The sequence below is a fragment of the Bactrocera tryoni genome, chromosome 4 (assembly GCF_016617805.1).
Source record: "Bactrocera tryoni isolate S06 chromosome 4, CSIRO_BtryS06_freeze2, whole genome shotgun sequence".
NCBI lineage: Eukaryota > Metazoa > Arthropoda > Insecta > Diptera > Tephritidae > Bactrocera > Bactrocera tryoni.
In genome coordinates this window covers 48,759,939-48,776,784 of record NC_052502.1, presented here as the reverse complement: position 1 = coordinate 48,776,784, position 16,846 = coordinate 48,759,939, and the positions used below count along the sequence as shown (strand labels likewise).

Sequence of the window (16,846 nt, the reverse complement as noted above, 5' to 3'; positions counted from 1 at the left end):
CTTTGTAGTAAATAATTTTTTAAAGAAATCTACACAGGTGATAAATTAATTTTTAGTTGAACGTCACTTAACTTAACGGCTTAACTAAGTAAGTTAAGTTCCTAACTGTCCACAACTTTACTTGCAGCGTGGCATCACCTTTTTCATTTTGTGACATTTAGGACTATTTTTATAGAACGTATAGATCATACGGTTTGTTGTGATCCAACTGGGAGCTGGTTTTTATTTAAATACACGTAATCCTTAAAAATTCACCTATAAACAAAAGAGTTTAATATAAAAAAATGCCTGTTAATACACGAGAATTGATGGAAGCAATTGCCATTATTGCAAATGAACGTAATGTGCAAGTGACAATGAAACAATCAGCCAAAGGAGCAATGGGTATTTGAAATACGCAGATAAATTAAAAAAATAAGTTTTTATTTATTTAAACTCTACATTTTATAATTTATTTAGTTTGTGCAGCAACTGCTTTTATAGGAGGAATTCTGCTTGGACCTGTAGGACTGGCTGCTGGTGGCACAGCGGGCGGATTGATGGCTTATAAAATGACTGGCGGTAAGTATTGTCGTATAAGACAAACCAATAGAAACACTATATTTCCGAGCTGATAAGCTGTATAAAACTGTGATGACTAAGTAGCGATAAGCCTTTTATATTATAAACACAATTACGTTTAGTTGTACATACTTGTGAACTTTAATCCTGCTTTTTTTATACTGTTCTGTAGGCACATTCCGACCCTTGGCTGATGTGTTACTAAACGATTTAAATGATGCTCAACAGGAGAGATTAGTGCGACATGTCAATAATGCAGTGGCAGAGTTCGCAATCTCAGACTTGGCAATGCTGCTGCCTTTGTTAATGAACAATGCAGGTATTCAGCAGGCAGTTCTAAATACAGCCATCAGTTTCGTAACGAATGAGTTGAAGTGTCAGGTCATCGAATGACCTGTGGGCATTTTATGGATTGCCAGGGATCATATTACATTATTAAGCACAATATTTCTTAAAAGTACTTTGTATTTAATATTGCTTGCGTTTTATTGCTGTATTCTATTTATAGTCTTCCTTTATGTCAACATATATTTAAGATAAATAAAGGTGTAAAACTATGGCCATTAGTGATAATAAATATGTATGAAGTTGGAACATGTCAATTATACATACATAAGCAATTTGTGGTATATGTTTATTAATATCGTATTGCGAGCGAATGTACAATTAGCAATTAACATCGATTAATAAAATTTAAATTAATAATAAGTTGAAAATTAAACTGCTTTTTACTGACTTTTTGTTTTTACTTAATAGAAATATAATGCTAGGTCATAATTGAATTTTGAACGTTTGTTGAAGTACACGAATACAACTCTGGGTTAGTTTATTTAAAATCGACATGGTTATATCTTTAACTGTGAAAAGAAACTGGGGAATCCCCTCTTTGTAGTAAGCGTGGCAATGAATGCTACACGGGCGTATATACATATGTACTTATTCTTTTGACCATGAGTGTAGTAGTCCTACATACATGTACATATTTGTGTACTTTAGTCATACATTTTTGTTATTGCTAAACGATTTAAATGACGATCATCAAAAGAGATTGATGCGACATATGCTGAATTGATTTGGAAATTCTGTTGGTGTTGTTAATGAGTTATCAATCTTCACGCGACAATTCAGCAACGAGTCATCAATTTTGTATCGAGTGAATCGAATGATCAGATCGCCACTATTACATGCTCTGAATCGTTAAAAATATGTAAATCTACAACAATATTAATTTGCTATTTTACTTTATTTACGATATAAATACGTTTGAATAATCATTATTTAGCATATCATTTATAAATCATATTTATGTGTAAAAAATATGATGGCTACGTTTATTTCAAGCTTAAATCTACTCACACATGAGCTTAAAACTAGTACAAATAATACATATGTATCCCCTGTGGATTTGCTGCATAGTTACCGTTTATTCCCAATCAACATTAACCTGTTCCCAGTCGTTGATGAAGGGCTGATCGATCATGTCAATCATTACCCCACAAAAATAACAATCACCAGCAATAATCTCCTCGATTTCAGTTTTTAATTCCGTGCGTTGAAGGAGCATCTCCTCGGAGATATCCATAACGAAACTCTGTGTAACCAACGCGTCCAATTGTTGTTTGATGGTTCTCAATCGACGATTTTGCTCGCTGCTTAGTGTTGGTAGAATTTTTTTCTCTAAGCAATCACTATGGAATTTGTGTCCACAGATGAAAACGATAAATGGCTTCACCATTAGAAAGGAATCACAGAGATTGCAATTTTCTTGCGCGTTTATACGAATACTTCGTTCACGCACATTCTGTAAGTCTTTGATGACACGCTCCGCTTGTTTATCACACTCATCCATTTCGTGTTTGAGTTCAAGAATTTTGATATTGTAATCCTGGGGTGAAAGTATATAGAAAAAAGCGTTATATTTAATTTTTCTATAAAGGAGTAATTTTAAATGTATACATACTTTTAAAGCCGCACATATGGGTTCTTTGAAATCATCAATTTTTTCGAAATCAGAAAAAAATGGTAGTAAATCCTCTATGCGTAGCAAATCACATTCCTTCAGAAGATCTAGCGCTTTTTTAACATCATTCGTACCTTGTATTTCATGACGCGCTGTAATGGGCACGAAAGGTTTGATCATTTCAATGATTAAATGAATTTCATAAGTTTTTCTTACCAATGGCCAGCCACATCTTTTCGCGTTCTTCCTCTTTTGTTGGCTTCGACGCTGTTTCCTTCGCCAGTTTCAAATCGAATTCCAGTGCCAAATCCACTGCCGCCGCCCACATTTTACTTAAGCACATTAGGAAAACTGATGCAACATTCACTTTGAATAGTTTACACTGTATCATCGCATAATTTATTTCGTAATGTATCAAACTCAAATCCTGCCCCTCATTCTCAAGATATTTGATTACCTTAGGCGGCTTATATTTGGCATACAAATGTATTATGTAATTATGAACTGCTTGATTTGTTTCACCTAAATTGTAAATTGCAAACTCCAAGTACCTAATAATCTCTTCTATATGTTTATCGCTCTCTTGCAACACTAAGGTGGGTATAAGCTCTTTTATGTCGAATTTTCGTCCTTGCGACATTAACGTATCGACAGTTTCATGTGGCAAGTAATCCATAAGTATAGGACAATATTTATAGTACAGTTCGAGATTATCTTGTTGCGTGAGTGTGCGAAGTGCCTCTTTGAATTTCTTGCTACCAATTTGTTGTTCAATTACCTCCTCATAATCGCCAATGGATATCGCAAATTGTGCGATATTATGCGAATCTGCATGCTCTTTTAACAGATTGCATATGGGTTCTTTGTTTTGGCGTGCACAATCGGCCACACGTGCACCTTGCATGAACTCATCGAATTCGCTCTGCCATTCGGCACGCTCTTGCGCACTGCGACGTGGATAATTGATTTGAGTTAAGTAAAGATCAACCAGCCATATGACGAGCACCATTATTTTAGTTGGATCATTTTCCAACATGGCTAAACGCTTTTTAGCATAGCGTATTATTGGCTTTTTAGTATCCAGTTCCATAAATTTCAAACTAATCTCCTCGAAGGGCTTAGACGTTTCCGCATAGAAATCAGCTGCTAGCGTATAATCGCCTTTTTCAAATGCGGCATCTGCTTTTTTGATGAGCACAATATCCAAGTGCTCCGGCTGCTCTGCAGCGTAAATTTCCGCCAAATCATATTGCCCTTTCTCCAAATATATACGCCATATATCACGTTGTTCATCGGTGATCTTGTAGCTGAAGAACATTTTATCCGTATAAACGTAGATAGTGCCGGTGAATGGATCGCGCAAAATATTCAATAGTTTACCAACTTGCTCATGGAAATACTCTTCATAAACTACTTTTTCATTTAGCAGACAAATGCCTGTAATATGATCGGAATAAAGTAAAAGTGCGTGATATTCGGTTAAAGCAAGCGTTCGCGGCGCATTTTGACGACGTTCTTCGTAGGAGAGGTGCTTATATTGCTTGAAGTCCAAATTGATTAAGCTGTCACCAAGTAGGACATTAGTAGAGCGTTCCTCGGTAGAAATCTTAAAAAGGAAAAAAAAACAATTGTGAAGGAAAATATGAATGTTAAACTAGTATTTTGGTATAATTTCCATAAATCCAAGTACTGCAGAGCTTACCTCTCCAAATCTGATACCACTACCACATAACCATGCCCACTGTTTGGGAAGCTTTTCATTTGGTTCGCCATAAAGTTGCAGTGCCGAATAATTCAATTCGGTTTCAATCATTTCAGCTCCATGCACCTGCTGTCCATTTACATAGTTGGCGAATATAAACTGTAGAGATCTATCATCTGGCTTCAAACTTTCTTGGAATGTGTATATACAATCTGGTGTTGTAGCAATAACCATATATTTATTGGTATTCGGTAGACGTAATAATTCCAATCCATTTATGGGATACTTTGTACGTCCTAAACCCAAATCATAAACCTGCAACCGAAGGAATTTAGCATATTACCAAAATAACTGTTAACTACTGCCATAGTTTATATAATTTATACCTGTTTTCGCTGTAAAGGCGAAAAACCATCTTGTACAAGTTCCGTTTCAAAAATCAAACCACGACTTGTACCCAAAAGTATTGGACCAGTGGACGATTCTGTACCCATATACCGATTAAAGGCAACAGCTGTAATTTCGTGGTCTTTAAATTTTTCTACGCGTCGCACTTTTGGACCATTTCCATGTATGTAAAGAAAATCAGCAGATAGCCCGGGTGTTTGTGGCACAATCGGTATAAGTGTGTGGTGTCCAGTATAATCAAGAAAGACTTTTGAAATAGCATAGCCTGCCAAGTATTTTTCCAAAGGTATTTCTAAAAGCAAAAACATTTTATTCTCTGGGACAAAATTAAACATAATTTTACAAACCTCCTGGAGGCAACGCTCGAGGTAGAAAAAAACGTAGCAATATTGTTTGCGGTGTGTCCAGCACACAAACTAACCAATTCTTGTTTACGTTCACGTGCATAAGATTTCCTTTGTATGTGGATGGTATACGCAATGTAATTTGTCTTTTACTAAATATGGGCGTCTCCAGTTTATCAAAGTCCGTCTCACCGGCTGCAGGACAGTCTGCAGTTTTTCCCTCTACGATTGGGAGAAACTTGGCACTCGGTTTATAATTCATCCAGCTATCATCTTCATCAAAAGACGACATTTTAAGGTTTTTTTCGGAACAATTCGCGGATAATAAAAGTTTTCTCAACACAACAAATTGTATTTTATTTAAGATAAACAGCTGATGCACTATTTCATAGAGTTGCCAGCAGTCAAGGAATAATGTAGTATATCAATATTCGAAATAAAAGCTATTATCGATATATTTTAGTTGGAATTCATTTGGTGTTGAACATTGAACTAATTATCTCGAAAACTATCGAATACACCTGCGACTCTTATGCGCTTTACGAAAGAAATATATGCAGAATCATACATAATAAAATAGTTTCGGTAAGAATTGTCAGTTGGACATTGAGAAACTCATAGAAATTTTAACATGAATCTCTAGTTGCACTTTGGGGTATTTCAAAAAATCGATTATTTTGCACATATGATGTACATGTATTTGAAAATATTCTCCGAAAATTCGAAATTGATCTAGCAAAAATTTTGGGAGATGTGAGCGTAATTGTAAAAATCTTGATTTACGTTAACTGGTTTCCAAAACTTTTGGAGAAACACCGCCTTTTTGTCTGAAAAATCTTCTTTGCAGCCAGACACTTCTTATCCGAGGCCATCCTGTTTGCGGCTCCGGGATCAAGGGAATACAAAATTTTTCAAAATCAATCGCTCATTGTAAAAGTAAATTTTATCTAATTTGAAGTGGATATAACCTCTTTTGAAATAAATTACTTACAATATCGGTAACAACTTTCGGTTTCGACGAATTAGATACGATGCCAGATGGTGTTAAATTGCTAAGTCCAAGAGCAGTGGTCATCCTTTAGGATAACAGACTCTGCGGCGTCACTATCGATACCTCCTCCAGTGTAGCATACCGTGGGGATCCCGATCGATGATCGCGATCCTCGTACAATCGAAGCACTGGCAGGCACGGTGCCTGCATTTCTTATATGGAGCCAGCTAACAGCCAGTTGCTCAGAAGTCATCGCACAACTTTTAAATAACATCACATCGCGGCGCGAGTGTCACCTAAGCATTGGTAGGCACGGTGCCTGCATTTCTTATATAGAGCCAGCTGCTCAGAAGTCACCGCACGACTTTTAAATAACATCACATCGCGGCGCGAGTATCGCCTAAGCATTGGAAGGCAAGGTGCCTGCATTTCTTATATAGAGCCAGCTAACAGCCAGCTGCTCAGAAGTCAACGCACGACTTTTAAATCACATCACATCGTGCCGCGAGTGTCACCTAAGTACAGGCCAGCCACGGTGCCTGCATTTCTTATATAGAGCCAGCTGCTCAGAAGTCACCGCACGACTTTTAAATAACATCACATCGCGGCGCGAGTATCGCCTAAGCATTGGAAGGCAAGGTGCCTGCATTTCTTATATAGAGCCAGCTAACAGCCAGTTGCTCAGAAGTCGCCGCACAACTTTTAAATATCATCACATCGCGGCGCGAGTGTCGCCTAAGCATTGGCAGGCACGGTGCCTGCATTTCTTATATAGAGCCAGCTAACAGCCAGTTGCTCAGAAGTCACCGCACGACTTTTAAATAACATCACATCGCGGCACATATGTCACCTAAGCACTGGCCAGCCACGGTGCCTGCATTACTTATATAGAGCCAGCTAACAGCCAGCTGTTCAGAAGTCACCGCACGACTTTTAAATAACATCACATCGCGGCGCGAGTGTCACCTAAGCATTGGCAGGCACGGTGCCTGCATTTCTTATATAGAGCCAGCTAACAGCCAGCTGCTCAGAAGTCACCGCACGACTTTTAAATAACATCACATCGCGGCGCGAGTGTCACCCAAGCATTGGCAGGCACGGTGCCTTTATTTCTTTCATAGAGCCAGCTAACAGCCAGCCGACTTGAAATCACTGCACGACTTCTAAATCACATCACATCGCGATGCGCGTGCACTTTAAGCACTTACCTTACAGCGTAATCTTGCAAAGTGCACAAAAGATGCTCCATTGTGTCCCTGGTGCCCTGCTCTAGACATTTCCTGCAGTCTTCCCGATCTGTCAGGCCCATCCTGCGTGTGTCGCCACCAGAGAGTGACCGTTTAGTATTCCCATCATGTTCTATAGAATGCTTCCGATCTACCGTTTGGCACATGACTTTGGCAGTTTAGCACGCATTTACCATACTTTACCATACTTCTGTCGAGATCGTCGTATAGACAATGCATGCGTTTCCTATTGTTGATTACGTGGTCCGATATCATTAAAGGTAGCCTTATGACTAATTCTGGACAGTATATTCCCGCACCAACTCCATCGCCTATTTTCGAGCCATGCGTATAGATGTTTAGAGTGTTGCGCGTAGCTAACATAGCTTTATGCCAGGCATCTTTTTCGATGTTTACTTTGAACCTTCTTTCCCAGATGTAAAGAGGGGTCATGCAGTCGGTGTTTGCCAACCGCCATTACCCACCGAGCTATGCCCAAAGGTTCTATACGTAAATTCTCCTGCAGCCAGTACCCGTCACGCCGAATTTGCTGCTCAGTGTTCAGTGAAAAGGTCTATAGGTGCAGGCTTAGTACCAGCTCAAGAGCCGCCGTTGAAGTTGTTCTCAAAGTTACCGTTAGATAACTTATCCCTAGGAGTAAAGTAATACTCTTACATAACTCAAAACTGTCGCCAATACATAAAATTTTTGTACGCGATACACCTTTAGTTCTCCTCTTCGTACAGGAGTCAGTGAATAAAGATTTTTATTGATATATTACAGTAAAGATAGATCTGAGAAAATCAATAGAAAATGTATTTTTTTCACTGTACTAACTTTTCAAAAATGTATCATATTTTCTAGCTTAAATTTTTACCAGAAAAAAATATGAGCTTTCCACTATAACATAACGCATAGTCTTCTTTGGCTGCAGAGTTAACTAATTTTATCATATTTGGACTTGTGCGGTTTTTGTACTCAATATTTTAATATAACCATTCCCCTTCCCCACAGGGATGCTATAAAGCTTAGCCCACATATGTATGTATATAACTATTATCAACTTGTCAGTGTACTTAATTTAATTAAACATTTATATTTAATTGAAATTCCACTTAATTTCTTGAGCTCAAATTCGATGTAATAAAATAAGTGCATTCATAGTGTGGTATAATTAGAGTTCTCATAATATAGTAGCTAGAAAACCGCAAAACCGCAAAAATCTTATAAAAACCACCAAAGGGTCGGCGCCTTTAATGGCTCTAAGTTACATTTCTTACTAATAAAGTCATAATTGTAATATGTACAAATGAAATGACACATTCTGTGACATATTTTTCATATTTAATTTTTTTTTCTTTTTTTATTCAATAATACGTAAACAGTTAATTTATTAACCGATATGTTCGCCAAAAGTCAAAAAGTCGCATTCCTTATTTCCGACACACTATTTTACAGCTCATAAACAAAAAACTGTCAAATTCCAAATCCCAAATATTGGGCTCGAGTTTGTTCTACTATGTTTTTACTTTACTGTGCGTGCATGACAAGCCAAACGTAAGCCCTTAGGCACATTAAATGGAAAGTTTTGTTGAAGTGCAACAACGTACTAGTCGAGAAGTACTCTTGATTACAAATTGCAGGTAAATACTAAAAAAAATTAGTAATAAAATATTGGCTTGATAATTAAATGAGAAATATTCCTAACCACTTAACTCATGTACATATACATGCATATATGTGTATAATTATCAAAATAAACAAGCTGTCATTTAAATTTGCTTGTGACAGGTAAGAAACCTGTGTTACGTATACGCAGTGGTCGTTAATTGCAAAGTACACATATGCATGTTTAACGACCAACAAAAGTCATAAAAACTAAAATGAGTTTTAATAGAAATTGCACATATATATATATTATTAGTCAAAGTTAGGTGCAAGTATTAACAGTTAACTCTGAAAGTATGTTGGTGTGCGAACGAATTTTCTGATATCAGCGGGGTAATTCGAGACGAGTTCAACAAACAGCTGATGCCATTTTAAATGGAATGAATAATAACTCAACCCATGGTGACATCAGTTCTGCAACATTTCGCCATAATGCTGTTATAAGAAAACGGATATAAAAAAATCAAAGAGCTTAATGGAAATTTAATTGAATCACATGCCTTATCAGCAGGCATAGAAGGTCAACTGAAGGTAGTTGAAAAAAATCACACTTTGTTTTCTTTAAATTTCTAATCTAAATTGCATATTATACATGCTAATATATTTGCACGTCCACTAAGTGTACAACGGTGTATCGAGGCAAGTAAAGCAATAAGCTGCCCCATGAGTAATTCACAAGCCGCTTTGAGGTACTAAAAACAAATTGGAAAATAGCAATTAAAGTGAAAATTATGAGACATTAAGACTGAATTATTGGTTTGAGAACTAAGCAGTGAATTTTTCTTTGCACTCATTTGAAAGTCAACGTGTTTTTGAAATTGTAAAGCAACGTAAATAATTTTTACTGCTTCAGAGTCCTAGATTTCCTCAATTGAATCGATTTAAAAATCGCCTAAATTATTCTGTGCCAAAAACCGGACCTGTAAAAGCTCTGTTTTTATCGCCCGTAACTTTAAAAGTCATATTTTGGCATTTGGAGTATATTTTTTTCATAATTTGTATGCAATATTCCGTGTTTTTTTTATTATTTTTCGAATGTATGAAATTTTACAGAAATCGTTGTTTTTTCATATTTCTAAAAGCCTTACATACATTCATAATAATAATAATAACATATTATAATTGTTATAATTAATTAAAAATTAGGAAAATGTGACAGAAATCACAGCTACTTTCCCAAAAACTATACCTCAACTCTGCTAACAATATGCTGTGAAATTAAAGAGGCATTTTTCGTTTTTAGTTGCACCTGCTGATAGACACCCGCTGTCCACTTTAGTCTTCAGCAGAACTTAGAACTAATTAAGTCGGTGTAACTTCGTTTAGGCTTCATCTTTTCGAATCATGACCCAAGATGAAAGATTATAAAGATGACTTATGTTACCCAGAAACATAACTGTCGGTACTATATTATTGAAGAACAGCCTGGGCTTGACCTTCTTAGTTGATATCCTTCTGTAAAAGTCTATTGCAATAATTGTTCCTTCGCCTCTGCTAAATTGTTATAATAAAATCATAACATACGTATACATGGTGGAATCTGATCTCTAGACAAACCAGCTTATTTACATTTTTGACTCAAAGTGGACTTGAGTCATATGTTTGCGGTGCTTAGTAATTACAACTGAGATTTATTCAAGAAAAAATCTGTTTTGATCGCAACAGAAAGATAAGAAATTACAGCAGACCGATTTTCGCACGTTTTCACTCACATACACAAGTAGCTATACATACATATTACAAAAAATACAGGGAATATTAAAGGGATTGCAAATACGAGCAGTAGCAGCATTGCAAGAAGACGTCCACACACAATACAACGAGAATTGTCTGAGAGCTTTACAAACTTTGTTGTAATGTGTAGCAAATACATTTTTATATATAGTATGTATGTATGTGCCGGTTGATAAAAAGCTAATTTATAGCGAAAAGCACGACTCGTGTACTCCTCGGGCAATTGCTCATTTGCGCCGACGCTATCAATGTACCACCACCACCACAACGGGCAATTCAACTCAGCTCAGCGCAGTACAGCTGAACTCAACTCAGCAGTGCATTTGTGTTTGTTATAAATACAGACAGCACAACTCTCCAGCTTTCATTCTCTCGCAGTGGTTAAAGTGACATGAAAGTGAAGACATCGGTGTACTGTAACAAGTCATGTATCATGATCCAAACACAGCTAATATTCTTGCCAATGGTAAGCAAAAATTGTAGCCAGTTAAATTTTCATTTTGTGCGAAAAATCTTGAATGAAATTTATACAAAAAATAGACAATTTTGTGTAAAAAGCAATAATGGACTCTTAAAAATAAGTCTTCCCAAGCAAAAAAGGACTCTATGAAATGAAATAAGTGTAAATTTTCTGTGTGAAAAATACGTGCGAAAATGCAATATTGTGGCTAAATTCAAATTCCTGTGTATATATGAGTGTGTGTGTGTGCGGAAAAGTTCAATAGCTCAGTCATGTATGGCTAAAACGAGTGTTTGTACTACAATTGTGCTAAAAGTGTCTAGCGTGTGTGTGCATGTTTGCATGAGTGTGCCATGTGGCCGCTCTAATAGCAAGTTGGCGTATTGTCATTCAGGCAGTCAGGCATTCTTCGCCTGATTTCGTGCCATTCTATAGGCATGGTGCTGAATATGGGCGCGGCGTATCTTGCGCTTGACGTGCGCCCAGCAGGTGGCATGCAACATATTCTGATATGCCTGCTTACTATAACCAAACGTGTGGGCGGAAGATGCACTAAAATTAAAAAAATATATACCAATATATATATTTTTGTATTTCAAAGGAAACCTGAGTAGTTGCATGAGGCCCAGAGGCTGGTGAGAGAGTGCTATACTAAAACTAAATTATTTTCTCTAATACTGTGTTAAAATAAATTTTTAGTTGTTCATAAAATTTTCCATCCCAATTGGTTATCATTTTACGCTCAAAGCAGTTGTTAAACTAAGAGTAAAAACTTAAATATCTCAGGATCATTAATCGTATCAATACACAGACTGCATTAAATGCACTGAAGAAAAATCTTTTTGTCTAAGGTTTTCTGGAAAAAATAACATATTAATTTCTCTACTTACAAGTATACACCGTTGTTTTCTTCTATGCACGGGATTCATTCTTACGATAATATAAGTATTTCAGTAGTCGGCTTGCAGCACTACTGTGTACGAGTACATTTGCTCAGCCAAAGTATGGCACAGTGTCTTAATTTGGTATATAAAAAATTAAAAAAAATCTTACTTCAGAATAATTGTTCGCAGACTGTGGAATTATTTGCTACATAGCTGTAAATACAAAATGTGATAAGAACTGCAACCCGGGGTGCCTCTGACCACGATCAATAACACTATCATATTTCATTTAAGCAAATATATTGAAGTTTCTGTGTGGACAGAGCTCACAATTGACTCCTTCTTGTTCTTGTTTATTGGCGTAGACACCAGTCGTTCTTCCTTTTCGCTGTTTGCGTCTAATTGGAGATTCTAAGTATAGCCTGGTCCTTCCTGGTCCACCTGGTCTTTCCAACGGAGTGGAGGTCTTCGTCTTTCTTTGCTTCCACCGGCAGATACTGCGTCAAATACCCTCAGAGCTGTAGTGTTTCCATACATTCGGACGATATGACCTAGCCAGCGTAGCCGCTGTCTCTTAATTCGCTCACCTATTTAAATGTCGTCATATATCTCGTACAGCTCACCCTCCCGTCGACTGCAGTATTCGCCGTTGCCAATGCGCAAAGGACCATAAAACTTCCGCAAAACCTTTCCCTCGAAAACTTGTAACGCCGACTCATCATCGGGAGAGGACTTTACTTCTCAATTGCCTACTAAGTCCGAAGTTGGATTTCGATGTAGACGTTTTATCAAAAGGAGGTTGTTTTGGTCTTTTCATTGACCTAGATGTTTTTTACTTACGGGTCCCAAGCCCAGCGCAAAACCCTGGGGGAATGACTCGCCTTTTCACTTTAGCTCGCCTTCAAAGGGATGTTTTACGGCTAGCCAAAGAATACTTGATCTGAAACACGAAGTCGTGAGCTGCTTGAACTATATGTAAAAGAATCGTTTCTGGCTACTTCCAAGTGAATGCCGCTCAAAGAACTTTTCTCAATTGCGAAAACTTGTACACATGGCTCTATAATTGGCTCCAGCTCCAAAAGAAAATGGCTGATTCACATACAACTTTTGCATCGCTTAGCTTTAGACATTTGCTTTGAGACATAAGTTCGATGTATGCTCTTGTAGGAGTTCGTTCGTAACGAGCCAGAGCAAAGCGAAGCAAAATGTTGGGAAACACTCATTTTTCGGCGGTCGGGTACATGTAAAAAAGCTTTAAAGTCGATAAGCCTTATTGAAGACTAGAAATTAGCCCCTAAACATAGTCACCGATCACAATTAATCAATAATTTTTTTTGTACGATCTTTGTATGGTTTTCTTTATAATTTACAAGCTCGAAACCGGCCTTAAATCCATAGTCTCTTAGGCAAAGTTGTTCAGAATTAACCGTAAAACATTTCCCACATACGCGATTTTTTCAGTAATACTCGTAATTGAGTATGAAATTTGTGCTCAAATCGGCCCACCGTGCATTGCGATGCAGCGTATTGTTGGGTAGTTCGGGTCGAAATTTCACTATACTGACGTTAAATTTCCCAATGTTATTTCACCAACTGGCTGATGCGCATGCGACCGGAAGAGCCTTGAAATGCAATTATACGCAGAGAACTTAGAGCAAAGTCAGAGAGCATTCGAATGCAATGAAATTCATGTACATAGTAAATATATGCAACTGCAACACAATTTGGTAATGAGAAAGCACCTAGTTCATACACCCTTAGTTTGCAATGTGAGCCAACTACAAATTCTCAGCAACAATTTGCTATATGAGAGCGTTGCGAGGCTTACGTATAGCATGTAACATTTTTAATTGAAATAAAAAGACGAGAGAGCGCATTCACTCAGCCGGAAAATAAAGAAAAATTTTGCTGGTGACCCAACAGAAGGACAGCCGGATATAGCCAGATGCAGAAAGCAAATTGATGTATAAGAGCCTATACAGATATATGTACATATGTATGGAGAGAGTGCGAGAGGCAAACGGTTACGCGGATTGTTGGCCCTAAAGGTATTTTTGCTGTGGCAGCGGCGCTTTACACTCAAAATTCATTTGTAGGTGACTAAGTTACCAGGCGGCCGGGTCTAAACGGCCGATAGGCAGCTACCAAGTTGCTTGCTGCTCTTTGTTGCTTGATGTGTGCACCACGATGTGCCTGTTGTAACTGTGCAGAACACCAGCTGCAAGCGGCAACAGCTGTTTTTGGTGGCGTGCCCACCAATCAATGGCGAAAACAGCAGCAACAGCGACGCACTAAAAGCTGCAAGAAGTGCGTTAGTGTGTCAGCACAGTTGGTTGTAATTATATACTGGCATATTGTATACATATTTTCACCACCCCTCAAAGCATTTAACCGCATTTTGTGTATTTATAGATACATTTATACTTATGTACTTAAGTTCACCGTTACCTAAACAGCGCCGGCATTGAGGCATCGCTGGCCTTGTTTCGTGTTGGCCTCTTTTGTTTCCAGGCATCATCAAAGACAGTGATGTGTCAATACGCTGCACAGTAGCAGGCATTCTATGACATTCCGTCACTTTATTTTCTTTGTTACTTCCCGTTTCTTCATTTAAAGAAAGCGTTGAGCATGAACTCAAGATAGGGAACGGCAAGAGGAACCTAAACTGCACTTCAGTGTAAGGATACTAATAATTTGGGAAGCTACTTTAGAGTATTTCTTCAGGTTTCATACGTAATGACAAAAAAGATTACAGAAATTGTAATTTACACCTTCGACCTCTTCAACTGATGTAAAACTGAAATTGCCGCTCCGAGGACCCCGATTTCTGCCGATCGAAGAGATAAAACAAAATTCGCTGAAGGTGCTCAAAAAGTGCTTATGAAAAGTGTTCCGAGGAAATACTTGATCTAAACCAGCGAAAGTCCTGCACTCATATAATTAAAAGATGCTTTTCATATTACTTAGTCAATCAGTAAATCAGTAAATTGCTTCCTCTAATTGTCTAAATTAAAAAAACACCGATCAGACTATTGGCAAGCTCAAATTCCTGCAGTCATAGAAATGGAATATGCATTTCATACTAACCTCTTGGTTTAGCCAATTACCAAATTGTCTCCACTAATTGACTACATTAAAAAGCATTCATAAAACATTCATCAGCATCTTGGAAAGTTAAAATTTCTATAAACATGGAAATTGAATATGCATTTCATACTAATTTAGTGTTAGTTTAATCAAATTAGCAAATCAAAAAAATTATTATAAAACTGTCAGGCACTGACGTTAGGAAATATAATAATATGTTTACTTTTATATAAAAAATGGTTCCAGGAACTATTGTCAGGCTAATATCGTCATGGATATGTCGATAACTGAACCACATCAATTGTTACTAAAGCATTATTAGTGGCAGCGCCATCTAATGTTTATTTTTATATCGGACTGTATCCAACAATTAGTTAGGTACCTTAAGGGGTTACATGGGTTCCCTCGGGTAAAAACAGCATTTTTCAACAGTTGTTTTCTCTTATAAAAAAAAAACAAATATTTTATTAGAATTTTTCATTGTTACGAACATACACCATTAACAAAGAAATTCTGAAATTTTTGAAAGAAATATTTTAAACTCCAATGCGACGCCATATCCTGTGACCCCTCTGAAAAAAATGCACCTGCATTGGCAGGTGAACTCCTCACAGGATCATCTAAAGTGAAAAAATACGTGTTTTAGTTAAATCCTTAACTTGGAAGTTGGTCGAAGGAAATAAACTGAAAATTTTATTTTTTGGGAGACATTTTTACAAAAAAATTAACATTTTCAATGAAAATTTCGTGAAATTGTTTTTTAAATCCTTCATCCTGGTTTTTGAGAATTGTATCTCAAAGACCTGTCTAAAATTTCACGAAGATCGGTTGAGTAGACTCAAGAAATCTTGCCAACCGACTTCAAAAACACAGTTTTGAGAAAAACGCGTTTAAAGACAGCGCTCTTATAGCCTCGAGCGCACAAGTTCTCAGGCCTGTATCTCGGAAACTATTACTCGGACCAACTTGAAAAGGACAATATACTAGAGGTGTTGTAGAATTTAATAAGACATTGAAACCTATGCAACCTCTTAATGAGATTGGGAAATATTTTAAATATGAGCTGTGGCTTGTTAAATGCACAAATTACAGTTTAATCTGATTAACGAAGTTGACATAAATACTTGTATCGACAGACACGAGGAAAAAACGTCAAAATAGTAAATTACACGTTATTTACCGGGTTAATAACCCTTTTTAGTAAGAAGATACTATAGGTATTTAATAATTAATACTAATAAGAAGATGATATATTATATCTATTACATAATATTCAATTATAATTTATATGAATATATTCGTGATTATATTTATGATCTCATTGTTTTAAGTTAGATTTTAGATTTACATATATACGACTCAGTTCACTTGAATTTTACTTGGTTAAGCACTCAGAATTTAATTATTTTGCGATTAACGACGGCGGTCATATTCATCTATATACCTAGATATACAATACATATGTATGTATGTATGTATGTATTGTTCTAAAACCAATTTTAATTTTTTTGTAGCTTGTAAAAACAAAAGCCGCACTTTAAGTAATTAGCTAATCATAAAATAACTGAAAGTGTATATTTAAAGTGGAGAAACAGTTAAAGCAAAAACAAACCTATTCAGTACAAATACTTTTCGATATGTATAAATATATATGGTATCTATATATACCAGTATATATGAATAGATCTGTTAAAAACTACAAAAGATTTGTAAAAGTTATGAAATTAAAAACATTGTAATAAACAGCGTAACACACACTCACATAATTGCCAGTAATGATCATTAGCCACAGTAAGTGCTATGTGGATTTCGCCTGCAGGG

General features: G+C 36.7%; 3 protein-coding genes and 1 long non-coding RNA gene across 4 annotated transcripts in view; 2 read left to right on the top strand and 2 right to left on the bottom strand.

Moving 5' to 3' along the window:
• The first annotated feature begins 284 nt into the window (after window positions 1-284).
• On the top strand, window positions 285-1,148 carry LOC120773441 (protein C19orf12 homolog). The gene is made up of 3 exons (XM_040102323.1): window positions 285-384; window positions 460-561; window positions 734-1,148. Exons 1-3 carry the CDS (start codon window positions 285-287, stop codon window positions 952-954), a joined length of 423 nt encoding a protein of 140 aa, XP_039958257.1. The 3' UTR covers window positions 955-1,148.
• Window positions 403-776, bottom strand: LOC120773442. Its single transcript, XR_005705163.1, has 2 exons — window positions 694-776; window positions 403-637 (listed from the first exon to the last, which is right to left on the bottom strand). It is a non-coding gene; the product is annotated as an uncharacterized LOC120773442 (long non-coding RNA).
• A 637-nt stretch (window positions 1,149-1,785) lies between the features above and the next one.
• Window positions 1,786-5,442, bottom strand: LOC120773439 (vacuolar protein sorting-associated protein 18 homolog). The gene is made up of 6 exons (XM_040102321.1): window positions 4,979-5,442; window positions 4,610-4,923; window positions 4,224-4,538; window positions 2,738-4,127; window positions 2,522-2,673; window positions 1,786-2,446 (listed from the first exon to the last, which is right to left on the bottom strand). The coding sequence occupies exons 1-6, from the start codon at window positions 5,265-5,267 to the stop codon at window positions 1,985-1,987; spliced, it is 2,922 nt and encodes a 973-aa protein (XP_039958255.1). The 5' UTR covers window positions 5,268-5,442; the 3' UTR covers window positions 1,786-1,984.
• A 5,531-nt stretch (window positions 5,443-10,973) lies between these two features.
• The window catches only part of LOC120774025 (b(0,+)-type amino acid transporter 1), a 64,574-nt gene continuing 58,701 nt past the window's right edge, over window positions 10,974-16,846 (top strand). The window contains exon 1 of the mRNA XM_040103318.1: window positions 10,974-11,060. Within this exon, the coding sequence (XP_039959252.1) occupies window positions 11,021-11,060 (40 nt within the window). The 5' untranslated portion in view covers window positions 10,974-11,020. The remainder of the gene's footprint in view (window positions 11,061-16,846) is intronic.